The sequence below is a fragment of the Sarcophilus harrisii genome, chromosome 2, assembly GCF_902635505.1.
Source record: "Sarcophilus harrisii chromosome 2, mSarHar1.11, whole genome shotgun sequence".
Classification (NCBI taxonomy): domain Eukaryota; kingdom Metazoa; phylum Chordata; class Mammalia; order Dasyuromorphia; family Dasyuridae; genus Sarcophilus; species Sarcophilus harrisii.
In genome coordinates this window covers 33,868,819-33,894,248 of record NC_045427.1, presented here as the reverse complement: position 1 = coordinate 33,894,248, position 25,430 = coordinate 33,868,819, and the positions used below count along the sequence as shown (strand labels likewise).

The window sequence follows — 25,430 nt, the reverse complement described above, 5'->3', positions numbered from 1 at the left end:
GATTAGGGAGAGAAGATATTCCTAGACAAAAGTCCTCCCCCCAGCACAGTAGCCATTTATATTTGATCTACCCCAGCCCAAATACCAGGTCAAAGCAAGAGTTTCTGTATCTTCCCAGCAAAGTGAACATTATTTAGCAAAGAGCCAAAATGTTTGTCGCACTTTGTGGGTGAGCCGGGTGACAAGGGGTTCACTACATTGACCCTCCCAGAGTCTGAAGTGAATGTCCCTGATCCTTCTTCCACTGAGTCACTCTGCCAGGTTTTAGGTTAAGGAGACTGTACTACAGGGAAAAGATCCTGGTTCCTACAATGGCAGGGCACAGGTTCAGGGTTTTCTGCCACATTGTGTAAGTCAAAGGAATTTCCCACCCCACCTGCGTTTAGAAGGAATGACCTTTGGTATAGAAGAATGTTTTTCCTTCTCTCAGAATTAACTATGAATGAGGTCCTAATACCTCCTTGAACCAATCCAAGCCCCAGGATGAGGGATTGTAATAAAAAGCTGTCCCCAGATCAGAGGGAGGCGTTGTCCCATTGAGAACATCCAGAAAAGAACATGGGCAGCCCAGGAACAAGGAAGGAAATGAGAAAGAGGAGGGACTGAGGTGTGTGCAGGAAGGGAGGTCTCCAGGAGGGCCCTCAGCCCTAAGGCCTCTCAGAGCAGAAGGTTCAGGTTAATGCCATCACTTACACCCATAAGAACCGTGGGAAGTTCTGAGAAATGCCTGTGCCTTCCCCAGACCCCCTTCCTCGTGTCCATCACTGACTCTGGAAGTGTACATCTTCAGAAACTTGAGCGTTGCCTTAACCAAGAAGTCAGGATCTGACCAGAGCTGCACAGAAATGGAAATTCAGACCAGCAGCCAAACCTAGGCTAGATGTCAGGAAATGTCCTGCGGGGAGCTCAGAGCAGTTGTCAAGCCCCCCAGCATTTATGAAGCTCTGCTCTGTCCCAGGACTAGGCTCAGCCACGGGGATATTCAAGAAGCTGAAATATAGTCCCTACTCTCAAGGAACTCAATTCAATGAGGGAGACTCCCTGCAAATAATTGTTCAAGCAAAATAGAGACAAGATGAATTGGAGATAAATGACACAGAGAGCAGTAGACTTAAGGAGATTTGGGAAAAGTCTCTTGTAAAAGTGGGGCTGTGAAAGTTGTCTTTGCACTTATAAATATTTTGCATAAAATAAATGACATAAACCAGAAGAGAAGGGAACATGTGGAGCTGAGGGGCAAGCTGCAGCCACAAGGGACCCAAGAAGAGACTGTGTAAGTCACCCCTGGACACCATCACCTTGGTACCATCTCCTTTCACATTTAATAAAGACAACCCACAACTCTATATTGCAAAACCTGATGGGAAAAGTTTGGTTCCCCCCGGCCACTGGCTCAGCTTCCCCTGCAGTGACTATGGAGGGAAGCAACCCTTGGATCAGGAGCCCACCTTCATCAATATAACAGCAACCACTCTACAGGTGCCATCCCTGATGACAGAGCCCCAGAGCTTTAGGGATGGCAATGCCCCGAGCCCCTTTCCTGTCTCCTGGAGCCGACCTATATGGATACCATCCCCGGCCACTGCTTTCAGGGCGCTGCCTCCTCAGTGATCACAGCTCCTAAAACAGAAGGAAATTGGGATTCCCAAGTGCTCAGGACTGCCCATATCTGACCCACAGATCACTGTATCAATGGGAATAATATACAAGAATAGGCAATATTGCCCCTGCTTTGCCAGGGCTCCCTAAGCACCTTCTCACAGGCCTTGAGGCTAAATCCCCTCTCTGGGCCTCTTTGCCATTAGAATCTGTGACCAGGAGCTCACAAACCTCTGCTTTGGCCTGGTTTACACATTGATCCACTCAGAGGGATTTCCTAGCACATGTTCCTTTGATCACCCGTCATTTACCCCCAGGGTGATCTCAGCTGATCATTGTGATTGGATGAGATTCCTGACCTCCCTGGGCCTCTTCTGGAGCAGGAGGGGATGGGACTCATGACCTTTGAGGTCTCCTTGGCTCCAGGTCCTTCATCTAGTACAGCCTCAGGCAGAACAGGGTGGGCCTATGGGAGGGCCCAGGGCTCTCCATGGTCCTGCCCAAGCCCTATTGTTCTCTGACCCCTCAGCTGGGAAGGAAGAGAGCCAAGCTAAGGGGTAGGGCAAGGACTAAGTCAGGAGCTCCAGGGAAACCTGTCCTGAACAAAGGGGCAGCTAAGTGAGGCACTACATGGAGCTCAGACCTAGAGTCAGGAAGAACTGAGTCCCACTGCAGCCTTAGATGCCTGCTGGCTATGGGACCCTGGTAAATCACCTGCAATTGCCTCAGTTTGCTCTGATGTAAAATGGAGTAATAATAGCACCTACTTCCTGAGGGTGTAGTGAGGATCAAATGAGGTAATTGTGAAGCCCTTAGCACAGAGCCTGGTTCATAGGATATGCTCCATAAATAGTAGTTATTATTATTATTATATGACTTATATGCATAGTCAGAAGCCAGCATCCCTCCTTGTGAGAAAGATCCCAAGGGCCCTCACTGTGCCAGGGCCATAACAACCTTTCCCTGGACATATTGGCCATCTCTGGAACTGAGATCCATGGAGAAATTTGAGAGCGGAAGCTGTGTCTCGGTATCTGTTGTACAATATCCCGATCATAATGGGCACATAGGATGCCATCTATGTCGTGTACAATGCATGCTCCTTTTCATTTGGTTCTGATAGGAGCTTTATTTTCTGCCATTTTCTGTTGAAACATAGTAGGCTTGTTTTTATATCCTTTGGAAGGACTTGCTGTTGAAATCTTGAGTAAGGTTCCTTCAAATTTGCGGAAGATGTTGAAAATGCAAAATATGGACAGTCTTCCGATGTTAAATGAATAGAGTAAAAGCAATCCTTGATGTCAATGATCCATCTGTGTGATTCATCGTGATAATATTGGGTGAGGAAAGTCCTGGGTATAAGCTGCCCATAGATTCCATTCTATTATTAATATGAATAAATCTTTTAACTTTCTCCATTTTCCCAATTTCTTTTTTGTAGTGAATATGGGGGGATTCCATGGGCTAATGGATTGTTTTATGTGCCCAGTTTGTAATTGCTGACAATTCTCCCAAAGGGCCTTTATTTTTTTTTTTCATTTGTTAGGGGCCTAAGATCAACCCATTTGGGTGGTTCTTCTTTCCATTTGATCTTAGATACCAGTGTTTTCGTACGTATTCTTCCTAGTCAGTGTCCCCTATGAAAAATTGTATGCACATTCATCCCTTTTAGCAAATCTATCCCCTACAAATTAATAGGGAATGTCTAAAGAACTTCAGAGTTGAACCGTTGTTCTTTATTCTCCTTTCTCCACAATAAACATTTAGCATGTATACCTTGTAAAGATGTGGGCACTTGTATGTTTGGCCAAGATTGTAGCCAAAAGCACTGTGACATCACTGACTTATCAGCTCCTGTGTCACCATTTACTGTCCCCATTTTACAGATGAGGAAATCAACCCACCCCACCGGGAGCACAGAGCTGGGGAGGGTGTGAGGAGGGATCCGAACTCCCAGCTTTGTGTGTCTCCCAGCACTGTGGCCACCGAGACAGTACTTGGGGCAGTCGGCCATGTGATGAAGTGAAGGCGGAGGAGCTCTGACAGAGCCCAGGTTCCCGTTTGCACCCTCAGAATAACCAGAGGAAAGCTTTCTGTCCGGGAGAAAGTCTAATAATCAGCCTCTCAAAATTAGAAAAATGAAGCCTTTTGATCCGGGATCTCTTCCCCCTAGTGGGACAAATGGATCAGCCTGGGGGCTCAAAGGCTGCAGGAGCTTTTGCCCCTCCCCCAGGCCCCGCTCCCACTTCAGACTGTGCTGGGCTCACGATTTCCTCACCCCTGCTTCAGTAATAACTGCAGCAGGGTCATTTCTGCAGAGATTTCACACTGGCAGTGCCCCCCATCCCCACCCCCCAATTCCCCCTCATGTGACTTTGTGCCTGGACACGTTGTCACAAACATCAGGAGAAAGTCACCCAGTGCCCCAATGTCATTCTCGGGGAACATTCCCAAATAGCAGAATAGCTGCCTCCCTGTGACCCCCCCATCTGCCCGGGACCCTCCTCTCCAGGGTTGGGGTGCTCTGTCTCCCCAAAGTGAGCAGTCAGATTCCGGCCCAGCGGAGGGTGAGCAGGGAGCTCCCCTTCCCAGCTATGAGATCACGTCCCCTCCTGGAGGGCAGCTCCCAGCAGGGGAAGGGGAGGCAAGGACCCCCTTACTGCAGGTTCAGAGGGAGCAGCTCTTAAACCATGTCCCTAAGGAAGGTGATTGCTGGGGTTCTATACATTGTAATAAACCAGAAAAAAGTCAGCAGAGGGGGAGGGCTTTAGGCCAGAAAAAATACTCTAAGAATATCCCCCTTTTCATCAAAAAGAAGTTTTCAATGAGCTTTGTTACTAGAACTAGTGGGAAAGGCCCGAATTATGGCTTCTCAGATTCACTGGAGGTGCTCAGAGGAGGGCCTGCCTCACTGGGGGTCACACATCCTGCTCTAGTCTTACTTTCCCAGAAGCCTCCAGGCTGCTTTTCCCCTCAGGGTTCTAAGGGCAGCTCCAGGGAGTGGGAGTCCTGTAGCCAGCCTTCCTGTGGGCAGAAAGCTGGGGATCTGGAAAGGACAGCCCTGCTCGTTGGGGGCTCATATTATGCTGGGGTCACACCAAAGGGAAGGTGCCAGCTGCAAGGCAGAGGGAGAGACTCCTGCACCTCAGAGAGGGCCCAAAGTGCCTGGGGAAGGCCTCCTGCTCCCTGCCACTTCCTCCAATAAAAGCACTTTTGCTCCTGAGGTTGAACCACTGGAAGGACTAAGGGCTGAGTGTCCGGGAACTTGCACAGCAGCTGGGGCCTGGTCCCTGTCCCATTGTCCCCAGGCCTTCTGAGCCCGGGGTCACTTTCCGTGGAAGCTCGGCTGTTCTAGAGAAGTCTGTGCTCCCAGTCCAGCCTGGGAGCAGAAGGGGGTCACGGTGCTGCTGGGGCTTTCCCTGGCACATGCTGCCCTCCTGCTCCCCCTCAGGGCTCTGGCTGCTTCTGCTGGACTGGTTTGAGGGCCCCTTACATACCAAAGGGCTGACCTTCACTGGGATGGCTGGTCCCTCCCTCCCAGGAGCTGCTTCCCCTCATGAGGTCTGGGGCAGAGAAACTAGAAATAGGATCCTCGGTCTGGGGTCTAGAGGCCTGGGGGACCCGGGGAGTCTGACCCATGCCAGAGCACGGGAGGAAAATGAAGAGGAAGCACTTGGTCCCCAAAGAAAGGCCAATTTATATGTAAAGTGATGGGGGTTTGGGGTGAGGGGACAGGAGAGGTGGAGGGAGGAAGCCATTGCTTGATGGCCAGCTGGGTCAGACCTGAGAGTTGTCCAGACTTCCCCTCACTTTGCAGGGGACAGGCATTAGATGGGCTGAAGGGCCTTTCTGAGCAAAGTGACACAACTGGAAATCCCAGCCAGAAGCTCTGGGCACAAACCACCGGAGCAGGACCCCAAGATGACAGGACAGAAGGACAGGACCCCCTATTGTGGCCCTGGGAGCTTCTGGGACCCAGGAAGGGGGGTGTAAGCTCCCCATCTCCCCCATAATGAACTGGGACCCTGAGCAAGGAAGCTTCACTGGGTTTAACTTTGGTGGTCCCCTGGTGGGAGGCTCAGCTGCACGTCTTTTAACTAAGAAAAATATGAAAGTGCAGTTTAGGCTCAGGGTGGGAACTCCATAAGCCCCGGGGAGCCTCCCTGCTCCCTGCTTTCCACCCCCTGTCAGGGGTTTTTTTTCTATCTTCAGTCTGGAAAACAAACTTTTTACCTGCTTTGGGAAGAGCTTCTCCCTAGGCTGTTAGAGGGGCCGTTTGTCCAGCCTGTCATGTGGACTTTGGGGAATCTATGGGGGGGCCAGAGCTGAGGCAGTGAGGGGTGTCAGGTCTGGGCTTTCTGGGGGGCCCTGGGGTGGAGTCCGGCCCAAGGACAGCTGCTGACCCAGCCTGCAAGAGTCTGTCTCCAAATGACCTCATCACCTAAAAGAGAAACATGGCCCTGGTCACCTGGGGTCACCACAGGACAGGAACCAGCCAGGCCAGGCCACAGACAGGACACATGGGCCCTGTTGCCTCCCCCCACCCTAGAGTCCTTTAGGGGAAATTGAGGGCCTGTCTGTTCCCTGTCCGTCCTGGAAGGTTTCTCTTGTGGCCTGTATGGGCCAAAATCCTGAGTGATTCTGTTAGATCAGGTTGGGGAGAGGAAAAGGCCGCAAAGGAGCAAGTGAACAGAAAAGGGGGATATGTGGAGGGCCAGGTGGGGTCCAAGGGAGCTGCGGCTCAGAGCAGGGAAGGTCCTTCTCAAGGCCACACAGGCCAAGGATTGTCCAGTGCTCTCAATGTGAAAGCATCCCAGAAAAATGTGGGGGAGGGAGGCAGGAGGAGGAGGAGGCAAGGTAAGGGCCTCCATTCAGAGCCAGAAGGGACTAGGGAGATGGGAGGTCCAGGTGCATCATGTCATAGCCAGGAAAACTGAGGCCCGGGGTCCCCCAGATTATCCAAAGGTGAGTCAGGATTTGGATCTCAGGTTTCCTAACTCATTGTGCAGAGGACGGACCAGTCCCCCTCCCTGTGGAGCCCAGTGCCAGGGAAGGCCCTCTCCTTGGCAAAGGAAGCAGAACTCTCTCTCTGAGGGACATCTAGCAATGGGGGGGATGGGTGTGCCCCCCCAAATTCCCTGGGCCTTCAGTGGAGCTCTTTATCCTGGAACTAAAGGAAGGACTCCATGGCTCCCTTGCCCCCACTTTTGGGGCCCTCTCAGCTCCATTTTCTTCGCTTTCCTTCCCTTCCCCAACGGCAGCCAACAGAGCCCCAGGCACTGCCTGAGCCCCAGGTCCTGTGGGGCCACCATGTTCTCCCCATCCTGGCTGTTCCATCCCAGAAGCCTCTTCTCCCTTTGGTGAGGGGGGTGATGGGAATAATTTCCAACAACAACAGAAACTGGCATTTTTTTGGCCCTTTAAGGTATGAAAAGTCCCTGGTGTGTATATACCCATATTTGTATATGTATGTACTTGTATAAATGCACATGGACATATATTCTTACACACATTTTGTTTCTTTTGAGCTCCAGAGGCTTAGCTCTTCTGCCACGTGCTTCTAGGAGATCTCCTCTGCTCCCCAGGTGTGTTCTCTGTCCTGAATACACAAGGTCCTGGCACATAGTAGGGGCTTAAGAAATGCTTCTTCCATCCACCTTCCCTTTGTAGTTCAATTTTCCTTCTGCTTTATTTTGGTTTTCTTGTTCAGCCATTTTTCAATCATGTCCCACTCTTCCTGACCCCATTTCTGATTTTCTTGGCAGTAATACTGGAGTATTTTGTCATTCCCTTGTCTAGCTCATTTTAGACATGAGGAACTGAGGCAAACAGTGACTTGGCCGAGATCACACAGATTATCAATGTCTGAGGCCGGATTTGATCTTAGAAAGATGTTTTCCTGAATCCAGAGCCAGGGCTCTCACCACTGCCTCACCCAGCTGCCCCTTCCTTCTTTAGTTCTGTACATATTATATCTCCCCCAGAGGAATGTAAACCAGAGGGTGAGGGCTGTCCCTTTTACTAGGTGTCTAATAACTGTGTAATGGAGTGAATCGAAGGCCTCTCCAGCTTTTGGGGGATGCACAGAAGGAATGTTCCAGGAGGAGGAGGCCTCCAGGGCTGGTGAGCTGCTAGAATGAATCCATATCCCAGGGAGACCCCAAATCCTTGGAAACTCGAGTGTGCAGGGAATGTCCTGGCGCCTCGGGCTTGCACCCCCGTGCTGTAATAGTAACTGCCAGTATAAAATGCCCACAATGTGCCCGGGACTGTGCTGAGCCATTTACAGCTATTAACTCATTTACTACTAATACTAATAACTACTATTTATGGAGCACATCCTATGAGCTAGGCCATGTGCTAAGGGCTTCACAATTATCTCTTTTGATCCTCACTACACCCTCAGGAGATAGGTGCTATTATTACTCCATTTACATCAGGGCAAACTGAGGCAATCAGAGGGGTTTCCCAGGGTCCCACAGCCAGCAGGTGTCTAAGGCTGCAGTGGGACTTGGTTCTCCCTGGCTCCAGGCCTGAGCTCCATGTACTGCCTCACTTAGCTGCCCCTTTGTTCAGGCCAGGTTTCCCTGGAGCTCCTCACTTAGCCTTTGCCCTCCCCCCTTAGCTTGGGTCTCTCCCTTCCCAGCTCAGGGGTCAGAGAATAATGGATTTGGGCAGGACCATGGAGAGCCCTGGGCCCCTCCCACAGGCCCACCCTGTTCTGCCTGAGGCTGTACCAGATCAAGGCCCTGGAGCCAGGGAGACCTCAGAGGTCCTGAGTCCCACCCCCTCCTGCTCCAGAAGAGGCCCAGGGAGGTCAGGAATCTCATCCAATCACAGTGATCAGCTGAGATCACCCTGGGGGTAAATGATGGGTGATCAAAGGAACATGTGCTAGGAAATCCCTCTGAGTGGATCAATGTGTAAACCAAAGGCCATAGCAGAGGTTTGTGAGCTCCTGGTCACAGATTCTAATGGCAAAGAGGCCCAGAGAGGGGATTTAGCCTCAAGGCCTGTGAGAAGGTGTTTAGGGAGCCCTGGCAAAGCAGGGGCAATATTGCCTATTCTTGTATATTATTCCCATTGATATAGTGCCTCAGTGGTTCAGATATGGGCAGTCCTGAGCACTTGGGAATCCCAATTTCCTTCTGTTTTAGGAGCTGTGATCACTGAGGATGCAGTGCCCTGAAAGTCATGCCCTTCCAGGCAGGATGATGAGCCCTTATTAGATGCATCGCAAATGCCTGGTTCTGAGTCCTTGCCTGCTGGGCCTTCTCTGTGGGGGAGAAAATAAACAGCCGTCCTACTGCCAGTCCCCCTGGGTGTCTTGTGTTCCCTTTTCTAGCAAGATTAGCTGTCATCTGCTTGGTGTTCTGGATGGGCTGCAATGGTCCTCTCAGAACCTGAAGGTTCAATTATACTTTGTCTTTACCAAAAATTCATTCCAATATCCCCAGCTAAACGTGGGTACTGAGGAGGGTCAAAGTAAAAAGAAGCAAAGTTCTGTGGAATTCTCTGCCAGAGGGGGAGGGCTGACTGAAGTCTCCTTGTCCAAAGGGCTCACAACAGGATCCTAGATTAATGGACATGGAAACAAAGTCATTAAAAAACAGTGGTCTCCACCATAGCTTCTTTATTCACAGAATGTCCCAGGAAATGTTCTGGTACTTGTAGCCTGTGTGTGTGTGTGTGTGTGTGTGTGTGTGTGTGTGTGTGTGTGTTAAATGAAGTCTCCCTCATTCCACCAATATCCTCTGCTGGGAGCACTTTGAGGAGACCCTACACAGGAGTCATAATGAAGCTTTGTTTTAATGTTATTTTTTCCCTGAGATTTACCCCAAAGTGGGAAGAATGAGCCCCTGAGAGAACCCTGACCTCCCCATTTAAAGGGCAAGTTCTCTGAACATCCAAAAGTGGATCTTCCATTGGAAGGGTCCCTGCTTGAATAGGGACAGTTGGGTGACAAGAGGCAAGTTCAAATCTAGCATTTGACACTTATTGGAATCACTTTGTGACCCAAGGCAAGTCCTTCACCTTATTTGCTTCAGTTACTTCATCAGTCAAAGGAGTTGGAAGGGGAGCTGCAAAGTCCTCTAGGAAAACCTCAAAATGGGGTCACTGAAAATTAGACCTGACTAAAATGACAGAACCTTGCCTGGCCCATTTCTAGATCTAGAGAAGGAAGGGACCAAACTAGAATCACAAGGTCTCTGAGGTCTGTCCCAAGTCTGGCTATATGATCCTTAGACTTTTTGTAGGTAATCAGGTTGGAAAGTTGACCTGGGACCAAGCAGGCATATATACCAAAGTATTTTGTATTTGGTTCTCTTCATTTTTCACCCACAGTTCTTACTGGTTTCCACTGCCAGGAGGAGCATCCCTTCCCCCAGAACTAAACTGATCTCTTGAACTGGAATTACCAAGCAAAGTGGCCCCATCTCATCCACTGGGGTGTCTCTCCCTCAGACTGGAGGGCTGAATGGAGCCATAAACTCTGGTCCAAAGGGTTTCTGACGGCAAGAGCTCCACCTGTGAACTTCTCTAAGGTCAGTAGTTGGGAGTAGGAAGGGAATTAGCTTTTTGGGTAAAATCTCAGGATTGTTCTGCTCCATATTGTGAAAGCAGACATGTCATTCTAATCTCCTGGGAGTCATTTCCTCATCTGAAAAGTAAAGATTTCATGAAAGATTTTCTCCAAATGTCTCTGGGACTTCAGAAGTCATTACACCCATCACCCAAAGTGCAAAGGTCTATCTGTAGTTACTGTGATTTTAACCTTTTCAGGTGGGTAATATGATGATCCTGTATCTGTCCCTGTTCTCCTTGTTGGAGAGTGGAAATCTGTCATCAAAATCCTGAATGAAGGAACCTCTGAGGTTCTTTTTATCTCTAACCGATGGGTGTTATAATCCTACAAAAAGAGTGAGATCCCTAGCAGAGGAAAAACTATAAGCCCTGGATTTTCTATAATGACCCTTCAAAATGGATTACACTGAGCCCTGAGCATGAGACCTAACTGACATGGACCCTATTGCAGTGAACTGTATGAGCATCAAGGCTACAATTTTAGTCTTTTAGGGAAATTGCCATCTTTGTAGGATTTAATAAATCTTGTGAATAGAATATTTCATGAGGTTTCTTCATCACAGATTATTGGCTGAAGTCAAGTCACAAAACTATTTTCCTGCAAAAGGCACCTCTGGGATGTAGCCTGACTTTTTTTTTTTTTAGTTTTATTTAATAGCCTTTTATTTACAGGTTATATGTATGGGTAACTTTACAGCATTGACAATTGTCAAACCTCTTGTTCCAATTTTCCCCCTCTTTCCCCCCACCCCCTCCCCCAGATGGCAGGATGACCAGTAGATGTTAAATATATTAAAATATAAATTAGATACACAATAAGGATACATGACCAAACCGTTATTTTGCTGTACAAAAAGAATCGGACTCTGAAATATTGTACAATTAGCCTGTGAAGGAAATCCAAAATGCAGGTGGGCAAAAATATAGGGGTTGGGAATTCAATGTAATGGTTCTTAGTCATCACCCAGAATTCTTTCTCTGGGCATAGCTGGTTCAGTTCATTCCTGCTCCATTGGAAATGATTTGGTTGATCTCGTTGCTGAGGATGGCCTGGTCCATCAGAACTGGTCATCATCTAGTATTGTTGTTGAAGTATATAATGATCTCCTGGCCCTGTGTAGCCTGATTTTGAACAAGGGAAAGAAACGTCAAAATATAATTTTGCACTTATGATTTTTCCCTGGATGCAGGGACGCAGCTGGAGATGCCCCAGGCAGTCTGGTGCCCGGAATTCTTCTGAGATGGAGACTTCTCTGTGGAATAAGGAATAAGAGGAATGGACCCCATAATTATCTAAAAATAAATGTACTGGGAGACAGAGAGAAAGTATAAAATGGTCACTCATCTTGTGCCATTGTCCTTGTCTTGCATAAGGATCTGATTAATGTCCCACTGTTTCCTCCAGTGTGACCTGTAGATCAGAGCCCGGGCTTCTGTAGATAGACAGGTCATGTCTGGTGCTGAAAAGCTCCTCTTCAGTCCCTGACTCAAGCAGCTGACTTGGCTGTAGCATGAGCAGTCAGTTGATTACCTGAGAGTTAAAACTTTGCTTACTGTTCAGTGAGATGTGGCCCTGTATTGTGAGAAGCATTTCTCACCTCATTTATTTCCTTGCTGTGTCTCTGTTGCTGCAGCTTCCAGGTTCTGGGCAGCATTGCTATGATGCCGAACATCCCATTTATTACATCAGTGGAGATGTGGAGATTGGCTTCTTTTTACCCATATACTCACCCGAAGTGAGCAATGTAACAGGAGCAGAACGGTTTCAGATTCCTCCTAATAAAGCTTGTAGGGCTTACAGGTAAGTGTCTCTCTATCTGCCTGTGCTCATTTCCACTGCAATGATGCAAGAAAAGTGCTCATTGTTCAGTATGAGCCAGTATGTTCTCCCCTCTCCCTGTCTCTTAATGTGTGTATCTTCTTGTCAGCTTTCATTGTATCTCCTTAATTTCAGATCTGAAGAAAGAAAACCTCTCTCCCCTCCTTTCTCTTCCCATTCCCCATCAAACAAGCCATACCTAGGTTTCTCAGTCCCTACCAGGTTCAGTCTTTTATCCCCATTCCTTCCCGGCCATCCTGACTTCATGTAAATAGTGAAGGGTTAATGGCCTGAAGCAGCAGAATTACTTGGGCCCCTGTTCCCTTTCTATCCCAGGACAGAGTTATTGCTGAGTGTACAGATCCTGAGCAAGGGGAAATCTGCCCCATTCACAGGAAGGAAAGCTCTGTCTCCTCTCTAGCTTTGCCTATCTGACAACAAGAGAGCACCCCCTGTTAGGAAGTCATGGGACCCCTTCTTCAGGAAATTTAGGATTCGGGATAATTCTACTCTTCCCACCTCATTTATGAGTGGGAAATATGATCTTATGTTTACTCCTTCTTGTGGGTAGGTCAATTTATCATTATTTTTCTCTTTGTTTTGGACGAAGTAATGTTGTCATGAAAGTCAACATGTCCCAGTTTAGGGAATCTCAAAGGTACTGAGTAGGTTAGGAGTGATGGAACTTGAAACTGAGGGCTTAGGAAATTTGGATTTTATTTGGGAAAGGCAGATTTGTGCAGAATGCAGTGCTAGCAAGTCCTCAGACTTGCAAATGGCTTTATGAAATGCCTGTTCCCTCTCAGTGATGTCTGGAGAATTCTGTTTTCTCGAAATGGTGTGAGAGGGCCTTCTTTTAATTTCTCAAGCTAACTCTTCCTTAACTGGATGAACCCGGGACAGATGGGTGTGTGTTTACTTCCTGGGATTTTTTCAAGGCATCCTGACCTTTGTACTCCTGCATAAGTCTTAGTTTTTTGCATTGTCACTATCAAATCTCTTTGCAAAACCCTCCTTTACATAGCAGGCTCTCAGTATATAGCAATGCAACACTCATATATAACCTTTTGTAAGTCTGCACTGTAGCAAAAAAATTCAGGCTCCTCCACTGATTTATGGATCGTTTTCCTCTATCACATCAGAGGAGAAGCTGATCACTATTTCTTGTCTTCTGCTTATTGAAGACAGACCATGAATTTCACTGAATGGTTCTTTGGCAGATAAGATTTCTTTTCGAACCTGGTTGTAGCCTTATGTCATTATTAGTTCCTCTGGATTCTTTTTCATTTGTACCTTACTTTGTACTTACAAATAAATATTCTCTATTAATCAATATTCATAAATTATAAACATTTTGTGACAATTGTGTATTTTTTGTACGGAAACAAGGCCATTAAGTGATATGAATTATTGGTTATTCTTTTAATGCTTTAGTATGCTTCCTTTTATTCTATTTTTTTCATCATCTAGGAAAATGGGACGTTTGACCTAGAGGGAGACGTTTCACCAACCACTGGTGAAACATTAAATAATAATCTGTTCTTAATCAAATGCCCTTTTATATTTTATGAATTATTAGATTTTTACCTTGAGAACTGCACCCAGGCAAGAACTCTATATTGTCAGCATGATGATAATTTGATTGAAATTGAATATAAGTGAGTATAATGTCACAGTACCTTATTTCTTCCTTCCATTATACTCTAAGGTTTCTAGAGTTGTTCCATGTTTTCTTGTGGAATTACTGAATGACTCAAGCAAGCAGAGTTTTGTTAGGACATAAAACCAATAGTGCTTACCCTTTAAGAAATTATGAAAACAAAGAATATTGGAACAATGTGTATGCATTGAAGGCTAGTTTGAATTCAGATGGAAGGAGCTAAACAGCTCTTGCAATCCTTAGGTTTGACTAAATGTTGGGAAAGCCCCTCTTCTGAAATGAATTGTGTAAAGGTTGTTTTAATATTCTGTAACATTTACCATTAATTCACCAGAACTATTGAAAAAATTACTCAGCAACTCCTCACGCCTGCCTTCACTCTGCATGAGATTAACAGGAATCCTAAACTTTTGCCCAACATTTCCCTGGGATACCGTATGTATAACTCCTATTCCAGTGAAGAAAGGACCTTTGCAGAACTACCTGTGGTGGCTGTCTGGAACAGAGCAGCTTATCCCTAATTACATCTGCAGAGAACGAGGAAAGATTGTGGCTGTCATTGGAGGAGCCACATCATCTCTCTCTGTTCAGATGGGGACCCTGCTTGATCTCTACCATTTACCCCAGGTGAATGAGTTAAAACCTAACAGCTTCTCTGTTCTTCTGTACAACCTAGGAGTCACAGCAGTAGTATTGGTGGTAGAAGTAGTAGGAGCAGCAGCAATAAATTAAAATGCATTTATGTATACCTTTAAAAAATGTTTTAGAAATGTATTTCTTTTGATCTTCACAACAAACTCATAATGAAGATATCCTTATAACTCCCATTTACAATGGAGGATACTATGACTGAGAAAAGTTAAATTGTTATCATGCAGCTAATGAATAACTGTGATACTAATTAATCTAGGTTTTCTTAGATCAGTTTAACTCTCTAGTGACTGAACAAAGCCACTGTCTTCATCATCAAGGATATTGAACAACTCCTGGAACATCAACCATATTGTAAGCCAAGAAGCCATTTAGCTTTCAACCCAAGAAAGAATCTGAAAGCAAAACTAGTTATACTTACCCATCATACAGATAAGTTCAGTAATTATTGGAGAAGTTAAAAGTGTTTACTCAACACTACAATTCACTGGTGGAAGAGAATTGATTAGCTCTTACCATTCTTGACTTTAAGTTGAATGATCTTTCAGTCTTTTATATCTCATTCTATGAGCTTCTTTTCGTATATTATTAGTTCAGAGTTTATTGAGATGAGAATTATTTATGAAGGAAACTGAGCATGAGCACTGATATATAATGTGCTTGTTTTGGGGAGCACTGCGAAGCTTGTCAACAGAGCTCTCCTAAGAACTTCATAAGTACATTTATGAATGTACAAGAGTTTGAGATTATTCCTGTTCTCAAAGAGGAAACTAAGTATTATTGGGCACAGAAGGAAAGCAGAAACATATGGTGCAAGGAGTGACATTTCGGAAAGCACCTCAGCTTTTCAGAACTCTGAGCACTGTAGTTTAAGCTGGCTCCTTAGTGAATTTTATCACTGGTCAGTCAGATGAGTGACTGTTTTGTGTGTTCAGAAGCAAGAAGAGAATTAGGGATGATTTCATGGAAGAGAAACAATGAAAATTTAGATTGTTTCATTTAAAGGAAATGGAGGTCAGTTTTGAATATGGAACTATGCATATAAAAAGGTGAAGGACTGGAAGTCTCTCTCCATTTATATCCACATTCCTTATTTTAAAGCTCTCCTGATTTAACCTAACATTATTGAACTATAATTTAACATTATTTAACTATAATTTCTTTAAGGTTCAATATTTCAACTTGGAGAAAAACCAATTGGGATCTTTGTTGTGTCACTAACATTGAAATTATAAATAGTCCTGACCACATACTTGGAGAATAGTAAAAACAAAAACTTACAAGCTCAAAGAGCATAGGAATTAACTCTAGATGTCCTTGTGGAAACAAATCTGAACTGTCTAACTGAGGGAATCATGAGAAAAGGTTCACATAGCATATTTGTGGCCAGATTATATAATAGCAGGAAATCTGGTCTAGAGAAGAGGCAACCTGTTCCATCTGGGATTATTTTTTCCTTGATTCTGATCAGAGAGAACATGGCAGAATATGCTAAATAAGTGTCCTTCGTCAAACAGGCAGATCATTTCCTACTGTGGTGTGTGGGTATATATCTGACCGTCAGCTCTGAAACAGTATTTGCCATAGATGATTTGAATTTTTATCAGCCCTGTAATGAAGTCCATGAATATCTGTTTTTTGTCAATGAGATATATGTTCTTGCCAAAGATTGTGGTAATGGTTAACAAATTTTGGGGCAGACGTTCTGATGTCTCATGCAGAGTAAACAATACATTTCAATAGATAAATGGAGAGACTAAGTGGGAAATTGTCATCTATGATAAACTTTACAATAAAATCTAAAAGTTTCTTCTAACAATAAATGTGACTATTTGAATAAGTGTATTTTCCTTTAGTTCTCTCAGCAGCAGCATGCAGCTGCTCATCTATATTTTTTTTTCTCATCTAGATTACTTATGGTCCATTTGATCCCAGTCTTGCTGACAAAGTCCAGTTTCCTTCCCTCTATCAGATGGCCCACAAATCCTCTTCTCTTCCCCGAGGTATTGTCCACTTATTGGTCTATTTTCAATGGAACTGGATAGGTTTGATTGTCTTTGATGATATGAGAGGTGAGGAATTCCTCAGGGAAATGAGAGAGGAAATGAAAAAGAATAGAGTTTGTGTGTCCTTCACAGAGAAGATCCCTCTCAGTGACAGAAAAAATAGGGAGACAGCTGAGTCCTTCAAGTGCAGGATCCTAACTTCAGAAGTCAAAGTCATTGTCATTCATCCTGACACAGATTCATTAACAATTATGGGAACCCCATCACGATTTTTATTCCCAACCAAGAAGGTATGGATTGCCACATCTCATTCAGATACTACATCGAAAGCCCTGTACCACTATGGTTTCACTTTCCATGCTTCTCTCTTCTTTTCACACTTGACTAGTCCAATACCTGGGCTTGAGAGTTTTATGAGGGAGCTTATATCTCCTTTAACCATGAGTAATGTTCTTCTTAAAGCACATAAGCCATCACCTTTGAAATGCTCAGATCAACCAGATATCCCAGAGCAAGAATTATATTTACCAAATGCCTCCCTGAAACATTTACCTCTTTACCCTGTGGACATGACAACATCTCCCTTGAGTTACAACATCTACAATGCTTTTTATGCTGTGGCTTGGGCTCTCCATGAAATACTGATGAAAAGATCTGAGAAAAGATCCTTAAGAAATGAAGAATCTGCTTTGCCTCATCCCTGGCAGGTAACATTGAAAGAATGGTGCCTTTTTAGCTATGATATTTTGAGTATGTATTTTAGCAAGAAGTGGGACACGGGAGACATTGAAGATTTTTCAATTTCTAAAATTATTCTGATTGTATATTCCTCAATGATTTTATTGTTGGTTTCCAATATTTGTCAAATTGCATATAAAGTTTAAATTAAATTTCCTTCCCAGAGTCTTAGAGTTGTAAATAACCTTAGGTTTCATATTTCCCATTCAGCTCTGGAATTTTTTATCATAAATATTTGAAGACCCTTTCTTTCATTAAGAACCCAATTTTTTCCTGAAGGATTGAACTTAGGTTTTTCTGGGTAGGTGATTCTTAGTTGTAAGCCAGATCTTTTTTCTCGAAATTATCCTATTCCAAGCACTCTGATCTTTTAATTAATCAGGTGAGGAGTCTTTTGTCATCCTGATGTGGCTCCAACGTATAGATGTGTTTCTTTCTGCATCTTTGCAGTATTTTCTCCTTCATCTTGGATATCTGGAATTGGACTGCAACATCCTTGGTGACTTCCTGTGGGGATCCTTTTCAGTAGATGATCTGTGGCTTCTTCCATACTCTATTTTACCTTCATATTCTGGAATGCAGGAGAAATTTACTTGATACTTTCTTGAAAGATAGAATCCATGTCCTTTATGATTTTAGAACTCGTGTAGTCTCATAATGTCCAGGTCAGCATTTTCCATTGTGACATTGCATATTGTTTTCCATTCTTTTTCCTTTTGGCTTTTTCTTTTATTTCTCAAAGTGTCATTACCTTCTTAGTTCTAATTTCTAAGGAAATATTCTTCTCAATGGGCCTCTATATTTCCTGTTCAATTTGTCCAATTCTTATTTTTAAGGCATTTTCTCCTCTATATCTTTTTCTGCTTCCTTTTACACTGCTTCCATTTTTCTTCATAATTTTTTCTCTACCTCTCTGACTTTATTTTGAAAATTCATTTTGAATGCTTCTGTGGTTTTAGACCAATTCTTATTTAGGTTGCAGATTTTGGATATAGGAGTTTTGACTTTGTTATTTTCTTCTTAGTATGGATTTTTCATCTTCCTGCTCATCTCAGTAATTTCTATGATCAGAACCATTTTATGTTGTTTGCCAATTTTACAAAGCTATTATTAGACTTTACCTGTTTATTAGAGTACTGCCTTGTTTCCAGGATAAAGGGGCTAATGTCTCCAGTTTCAAGAGTTTTGTACAGCTATTTTCAGGGATTCTTCTAGGGGCCTGGAAGTTTCATTTCTTCCAAGGTTGTCTGATCTTAGAAGAAATGTGTTTATTAATGTCCTGGCCTCTATTCTGTTCTGTGAGTTACCACAAGCACTTTTTCCTGCCCTGAACCTGTGAGAAGATCCACATTCTGCTGTTGTTGAATGTTGTCATGTGCTAGTTCTCTTTCTCACTCTCAAACTGTGAGCGAGGAAGATGTGCTCGGTCTGGGTATTGGCAAAACAACCGAATCTTGTCTCAGGGCTTTAAAAGAGACCCTGTAATACCTTCTGACAAGCTCTACAACTTTTTAACATCGGTGGTCTAAGAACTTCTGCAATGGCTGCCATGTCTGCAGTTTCTTCAGGTGCTGTGTCTTCAGTGGCTGTTGTATTGAGCTCCCGGTTTACACTGAGTGCTTTGAATGTCACACAAATGGTTTCATAGTTTATCTTGGAGATGGGAGAAAACCACTGGAGATTATCAAGGATGGGAGTGCCACGGTCTGGTCTGCACTTCAGAACAATCCCTTCCAAGGCAGGATGGAGGGCAGAATAGGAGAGATTTAAGGTAGAGGCAGCCACCAGAAGGCTATTGCAATAATCCAGGTGTGAAATCATGAGGATGTTCTAGTAGCAGAGAACAGGAGACGAACATATTAGAGAGATGTTATAAGCAAACTTTGCCAATAAATATATAAAGGGGGTGAGAAACAATGAGGACTTGAGTGTGAAAGTGAAACTACAAACCTAAGTGATGCAGGCAACCCTGCAAGTTTCAGAAGATCATTTCTGTGTCCCAGAAGAAACTCAGATTTGATCCCACCTGAAAATAAGACCACAAGACTCCATAAATTCTCGAGTACAGTTGCCCTTCCCTCAAGTACACCTCACTGATGAACATTTCTCTTGTTTTTCAGCTACATTCCTACCTGAAGAACACCCAGTTTAAGAACATTGTTGGTGAGCAGGTGCTTGTAGATGAGAACACACGTACAGAGGCTCAGTATGCCATTATGAATTATATATACTTCGATTATTATAATGATCATCTTCTGTACGTGGGGGACTTTATTCCAGAAGCTCAGCTCAGTCAAGATTTTACAATTTGTGCAAATGTCATAGTGTGGGACGCATGGAGTTCAAAGGTCAGACACATTTTTAGTGATAATTTATGCTCCTAAACTGGAAAAATCCTTGACTTATGTGGGGTATTCTCCCTTATTGATAGGTGCAACTGGGTGGCAAATTGTACTTCAGAAGAATTTTTGTTCTATGGCTTTTTTTTTCATTCTCCAATTTTGTTTTTAGGTGTTATTTTCTTTTTCAATTTCCTCAAATTGATTTTTATGAAATAATTATCTTCTATATTTTTTCCCATTTTGCCAAATTCGTTTTGTGTGGAGTTGTTTCTTCTAGATATTTTCTTATTTCCCTTTCCAAGCTTGGGTTTTTATTCCTAAATTGTCATAATTTTCCTTCATACTTCTTATTGCAAATTTTTCTCACATCTCTTTTTAAAGAATTTTTTTGAGCTTTTTCAAGAGGCTTTTGAGCTTGACTTGAGTTTATATTCCCCTCTGTGATTTTACTCATAGGCATTTTGCTATTGTTATCCTCTTCCAGGCTTCTATTATGATCTTCCCTGACTGATATCTCTCTGTGGTCAGAGCTTTTTTTGCTTCTCTTCTCACTTTTAAAGTTTGAACTCTGTTCCTTGGACACACAAGAGATTGTCTCAAGGTTCTTTTGCAGAAGAATAGGCGTTTCTCACTTACTGCATGGGGCCAATGGTGCTGCAGATTTTGACACTGGGCTAGATGGCTGAGGTTCACTGACTCTCAGGTTCTCTTCTATGTTTGCCCTGGACGTCTCACAGCAGAACTGCTAATGCCCTGGCTTTCTGGACGAGGACACAGTAGGCACTGTTGCTGTATTTTGGCTAAGATCCGGAAACTAAATTCCCACTGCTGGACTTCTCCAGGCTGTACCTAGATGCACCCCACCTCTGCTGGGCCATGAGCCACCCTGTGCTGTCCAAATAGACCTGCCCTGAAGGCATTCCACTGTATGTTTCTGGGTTTTTTCACTCAAAATCCTATCGGGCACTTGATCTGCCAAAAGTGTTGTTTTTGGTTTTTCATTGAGTACACTAATCCCTTCAATTTCTCTTTCATCACTTATTACTGAAGAAAACATTTCCAGTACAATATTGCATAATAGTGGTATTAATCTTATTACCTTGATCTTATTAGGAATACTTCCAGGAAATCAAAATTCACATTGCTTTGGGAACTGTACTTGCAGTACAATGGCCCTGCTCAAGGAGAAGCTTCAGGGTCTTGTTGAGAGATCTCCCACATCTATGACTGAGACTGGGGAAATCATCTTCTCTGTAATTAGCCAATATATGGACTATCTTTAAATGACCAGGGAGTGAAATACATTTGTGGGAATGATTCAGTAAGAGAAGGTTAGTCACTGAGTGTTGCAGAAGAGTGGGTGACAAATGGAAAGAGGAAGTTGGACCATGTGATCATTTAGATACACTCCTAATTATGTACCTGTGGAGGTGGTTCTGAGAACCAGAATGATGAAAAAACAGCTGCATTTTTCTTCACGAACATAAATAGCTATCAGTTAAAATTGTTTATTCCAGTCTCCTGTCACCATCTTAGGTTCCCTCTGCAGTATGTAGTGCCAGTTGTCCTGCTGGATTCAGGAAGTTGCCTTTGGAGGGGAAGCCTCCTTGTTGCTTCAGTTGCTCCCCATGCTCAGAAGGAGAAATCTCCAGTCATATGGGTGAGTTACTGCAAGGAGCCCGCTTCTCATGGCCCCTGCTAGTGAAAAAAACCTATGAGCATATTCTTTTGTCTCAATTTTCCAGAAATGTCACGGTTTCTGTAAATGATATATAAGAGCAAAGAGCAAATGTTAGGAACTTTTCCAACAAGATAAAGGGTGAAAACAAGAATGCCCATTATTACCAATATTATGAATCTTTGTACTAGAAATGTTACCTTTAGCAATAAGAGACCAAAGTGAAATTGAAGGAATGAATATATGCAAAGAAAAAACTAGTATCACTCTTTACAGGAGATATGCTGAAAATCAACAAATACTACTTGAAACAGTTAATGTTTTCAACACAATTGGTGGATATAAAGCAAACCCACATTTATCACTGTCATTTGTATGTTACCAACAAAGGCCAGGAACAAGAGGTAGAAAAAGAAATCCCCGGTAAGAGTAAAAAAGACAAAATATATGGAAGTGTACTTGCCAAGAAAAAGCCAGAAACCGTACAAGCACAATGAATGACATGGTAACTTTTTCCTGCTGCAAAATGAGAAAGATAATATATAGGAACAAATTATTCATCATCTTATTTCTTTGATGAACTGCAATCACTTTCCTGTTTATTCCAAGATAGTGTGTCATGGATACACACAATGGTAAAGATTAAAACAATATATACAAGTGTCTCTACATTTATATGTATATATGCAAAAATATAGGGGTACATATTTATATATTCACATATATGTAAATATATGTTTATAGATAAGGGAGTGAGAGAGATGTCTTTGCAAGAAATAGAAAGGGAGAAACAGATAGATATTGAGAGACAAAGGCAGAGATAGAGATAGAAAGAAATGAAAAGAGAGACAGGAATAGAAACAGAGATATTGAGATGGAGAAGGCAAAAGCAAAGAAAGTTATCTGATGGGGAAGGTGTATTCCATACATTATAGACTACAGACTTTTCTCTAATGTATGGGTCTGATTTCAGAGGAAAATTTACTTAACACTGACCAAGAGCTGAAAACTAGCAGGGTCTTCAGAGGTCATGCTTCATGTTCCATCTGAAACCCAGAGCAATTAGCTGACTCTGGAAGTTCCATAGGAGCCATTCAAATGCTGTTACTCCTTTCTACTGATGATCCAATATTGCCTTTCCCTATTTCATTGTTCTCATCCTTCATGGCATTGAACAATAAGTATCAACAAAGTCAGGCATAGTGAGGAATGCTATACAGATTGGCCTTTTCCCCCATGACATTTTATCCAACACAGTTGAAAGCAGTGATAGCCCTGGGACTGGACCTCCAACTTGTGGTTAGAGGGAACTTCTGCAGCAGGAACAATCTCTACCTAAGAAGGTCAGGCATTTAGCAGGGCCTTGTTTTCTAGGAGATACCAAAAACATGTGGAGCAGAGTGACTTTCATAGTATTAAAAGTGCATCTGCTCCCTTTATGGCCATCACCTGTTCTCATCCCACTGCACATAGAGTGACATCAGATAATTAATCAGGTCAGGAGGTTAAGAAATGAAATATGGGATAAGTAAATCACCACATGCATCACAGGGCTTGTGGAGTCAACACTGCATCACAACCTCAAAGCAGAATGCATGTCGCCATGGCTTGTTCAATAGCATTGAATTTGAGTCTGATCTTACTTGGTTTTGAATTCAAGAGAGAAGGGAAAAGAGGAAACCAGAGGAAAAAAAGAAAAGCAGATTTTCTATGAGAAAATCCTCCAATTTGTACAAAATTTAGACCATCCCTTAATTTCATGTGCTGCCTTAGTGGAATACATATGGGTCTCTCCCCTGCAATGAGGGTAAACTCTTGATTTAGTGATGAGAAGGATGAGGACTATAGTGATAAAAATCATAAAAAACCATGTAAATAGAGGCTCAATTTTGTGCTACATATGTTCTCTCTTGTTTGATGCTCATAATAACCTTGTAAAGAAGGTGTGATTGTTGTCCCTATTTCATTGAAAGGAAAACAAAGAGAGACAAAAGGATATTGTTTACCCAAAGTTACATAACAACAGTGTTTCCGAGGCAGGATGTAAACTCTGACTTTCTTGATTTCAAGTCCTATTCATAATCAAGCAGTCCTTTACTTACTGATAGTGCAGAGTAAAATTGAAACAATTGATGGTAATTTGTGTCATAGCTAGCATGTCTCTTCGGGTTTTCACTGCAATAGTGACAGGGACAATAAAAGATTTGTGAAGATCACAGAGGAAGAGGGAGAATCAATGAGGAGAAAAAAATAATTTTTAGGCAACAGAGAGACTACTGATAGAAATAAGGGATCCAGTGTGTCACTGAAGCATTCTAGATGCTAATTTCAGGTCTCATGGAGCTGAAAGCTAGGGTTAAAATAAGGTTAATCTAATGTTCCAAATACTAGTGAAAAACTCCAATTGAGGATCCAAAGAAAATTTTTCTTTAAATTAATTGATAAAATGAAGGTATTAAAGGGTTATTGTTTTCACTATTGAATATATCCTGGAAAGGATTCATTTCTCTTGGGATTCATAAAAGGAACACTTCCGAAACAAAGGAAACAGGTTTTCTATAAGAAACTTGCCAGCTATTTTATAAGTCATTAATCAGTTAATCAGTAGTCATTTAGTATGAGAAGAACTTAGTCATAAATAAAGGAGGTAAATCATTCAAGGAACTTCTATTCCAACAAAGGAGACAAGAATATAATAAGAAAATGTTTAAAATTCATATAAATTGGTTATGGAAGGGTGTAAACTGGGAGCTGGAAAGAATGAAGAAGTATTAATACAGGCAGCTCTTCAGCTTGAGTTGTTGCCCAACACAACACAGAAGTAATCTGGAAATTTGATACTAAAAGGCTCCACTGCTAAGGTTACTGTCCTTAGTGATTAGGTTAAGAAGAAAAGGTGTCATCACTTATATAAAAGGAATAAAGAGAAGCAACTTGAACCAAAGCCACCCAAGGATCAAGGGCAAGAATAGATTTGATCTGGCCGGTATACCAAGGAACTTACCAGTGACTGTGTCATCCAATAAAGAGAGAATGGGATTTTCCATCCTGTGGAAGCAGAAAGAATTGCTGCAGGTCTTGTGCCTATTTCCTACTGTGGGAATGAAGAGAAATATTTTAATCTAAACTTTAAGTTCTTGTTTGTCTCTTGCAGATGCTGAGCAGTGTAAGAAGTGCCCAGAGGATGAATATCCCAATGAGCAGAGAGATCTCTGCCTCCCCAAGATTGTGACCTTCCTAGATGTCAATGAACCTTGGGGGAAGGCAATGACAGCTGTAGCTGTTTCATTCTCATTCCTCACGGTCCTGGTTCTGTGGGTCTTTGTGAATTTCCAAGACACTCCCATAGTCCAAGCCAATAACAGGAACCTCAGCTACATGCTCCTTATCTCCCTTTCCTTCTGCTTCCTCTGTTCCTTGCTCTTTGTAGGTCCTCCCACCACTGCTTCCTGTCTTTTCCGACAAACAGTATTTGCAGTTGTGTTTACGGTGGCTGTTTCCTCCATTTTGGCCAAAACCATCATAGTGGTTCTGGCTTTCAGGGTTACAGGGCCAGGGAGCAGGATGCGGCTATTCCTTCATCCTAGAGTGCCCTACTGTGTTGTTCTCATCTGCTCTGGAATTCAAGTGCTTTTCTGTGCCATCTGGTTGGGAACCCATCCCCCCTTTCCAGAAGCAGACACACACTCTGAATCTGGCCATATAATCCTCACATGTAACAAGGGCTCCGCCTTTGCATTTTACTGTGTCCTGGGCTACATGGGCTTTCTGGCCCTGGGAAGCTTCATCATAGCCTTCCTGGCCAGGAACCTGCCTGATGCCTTCAACGAAGCCAAGTTCATCACTTTCAGCATGCTGGTATTTTGCAGCGTTTGGATCTCTTTTCTCCCCACATATCAGAGCTCCAAAGGGAAAGCTGTGATTATTGTGGAGATCTTCTCCATCTTGGCCTCCAGTGCCGGGCTACTGGGCTGTATTTTTATTCCCAAATGCTTTGTGATTCTCCTGACATCATGGGAAAATAACACAAAACAGAATAAGAATCAAAGGAGTTACAGGAGCAAGAATTTTTCTTTTTTTGAAATTTGGTATCTTTATTCCCCCTGTTCCATGTAAAACAATATTTTATACTTTTTTCTTTGTAGGTTTGACTTCCACATTCTTTCCCTTTTTCATCAGCCCCAGAAGCATTGAGATGCCAAATGTGCAGTTATACAAAATATTTATGTAAATGTCTTGCTGAGAAATATGCATACATCATTCCTTGGGTTAATAAAAAGAACCTTTACAAATAACATTTTTACAAATTGTGTAACATCAACAGTTTCATCATAAAGACCTTCAGAGTAGT

The 25,430-nt window shown here is 43.1% G+C and overlaps 1 protein-coding gene across 1 annotated transcript; it reads left to right on the top strand.

Annotated features, from left to right (window-relative positions):
* The first annotated feature begins 19,228 nt into the window (after nt 1-19,228).
* LOC116420952 (vomeronasal type-2 receptor 26-like) lies at nt 19,229-25,195 on the top strand. The gene is made up of 2 exons (XM_031949217.1): nt 19,229-19,407; nt 24,234-25,195. Exons 1-2 carry the CDS (start codon nt 19,395-19,397, stop codon nt 25,193-25,195), a joined length of 975 nt encoding a protein of 324 aa, XP_031805077.1. The 5' UTR covers nt 19,229-19,394.
* The last annotated feature ends 235 nt before the right edge of the window (nt 25,196-25,430 follow it).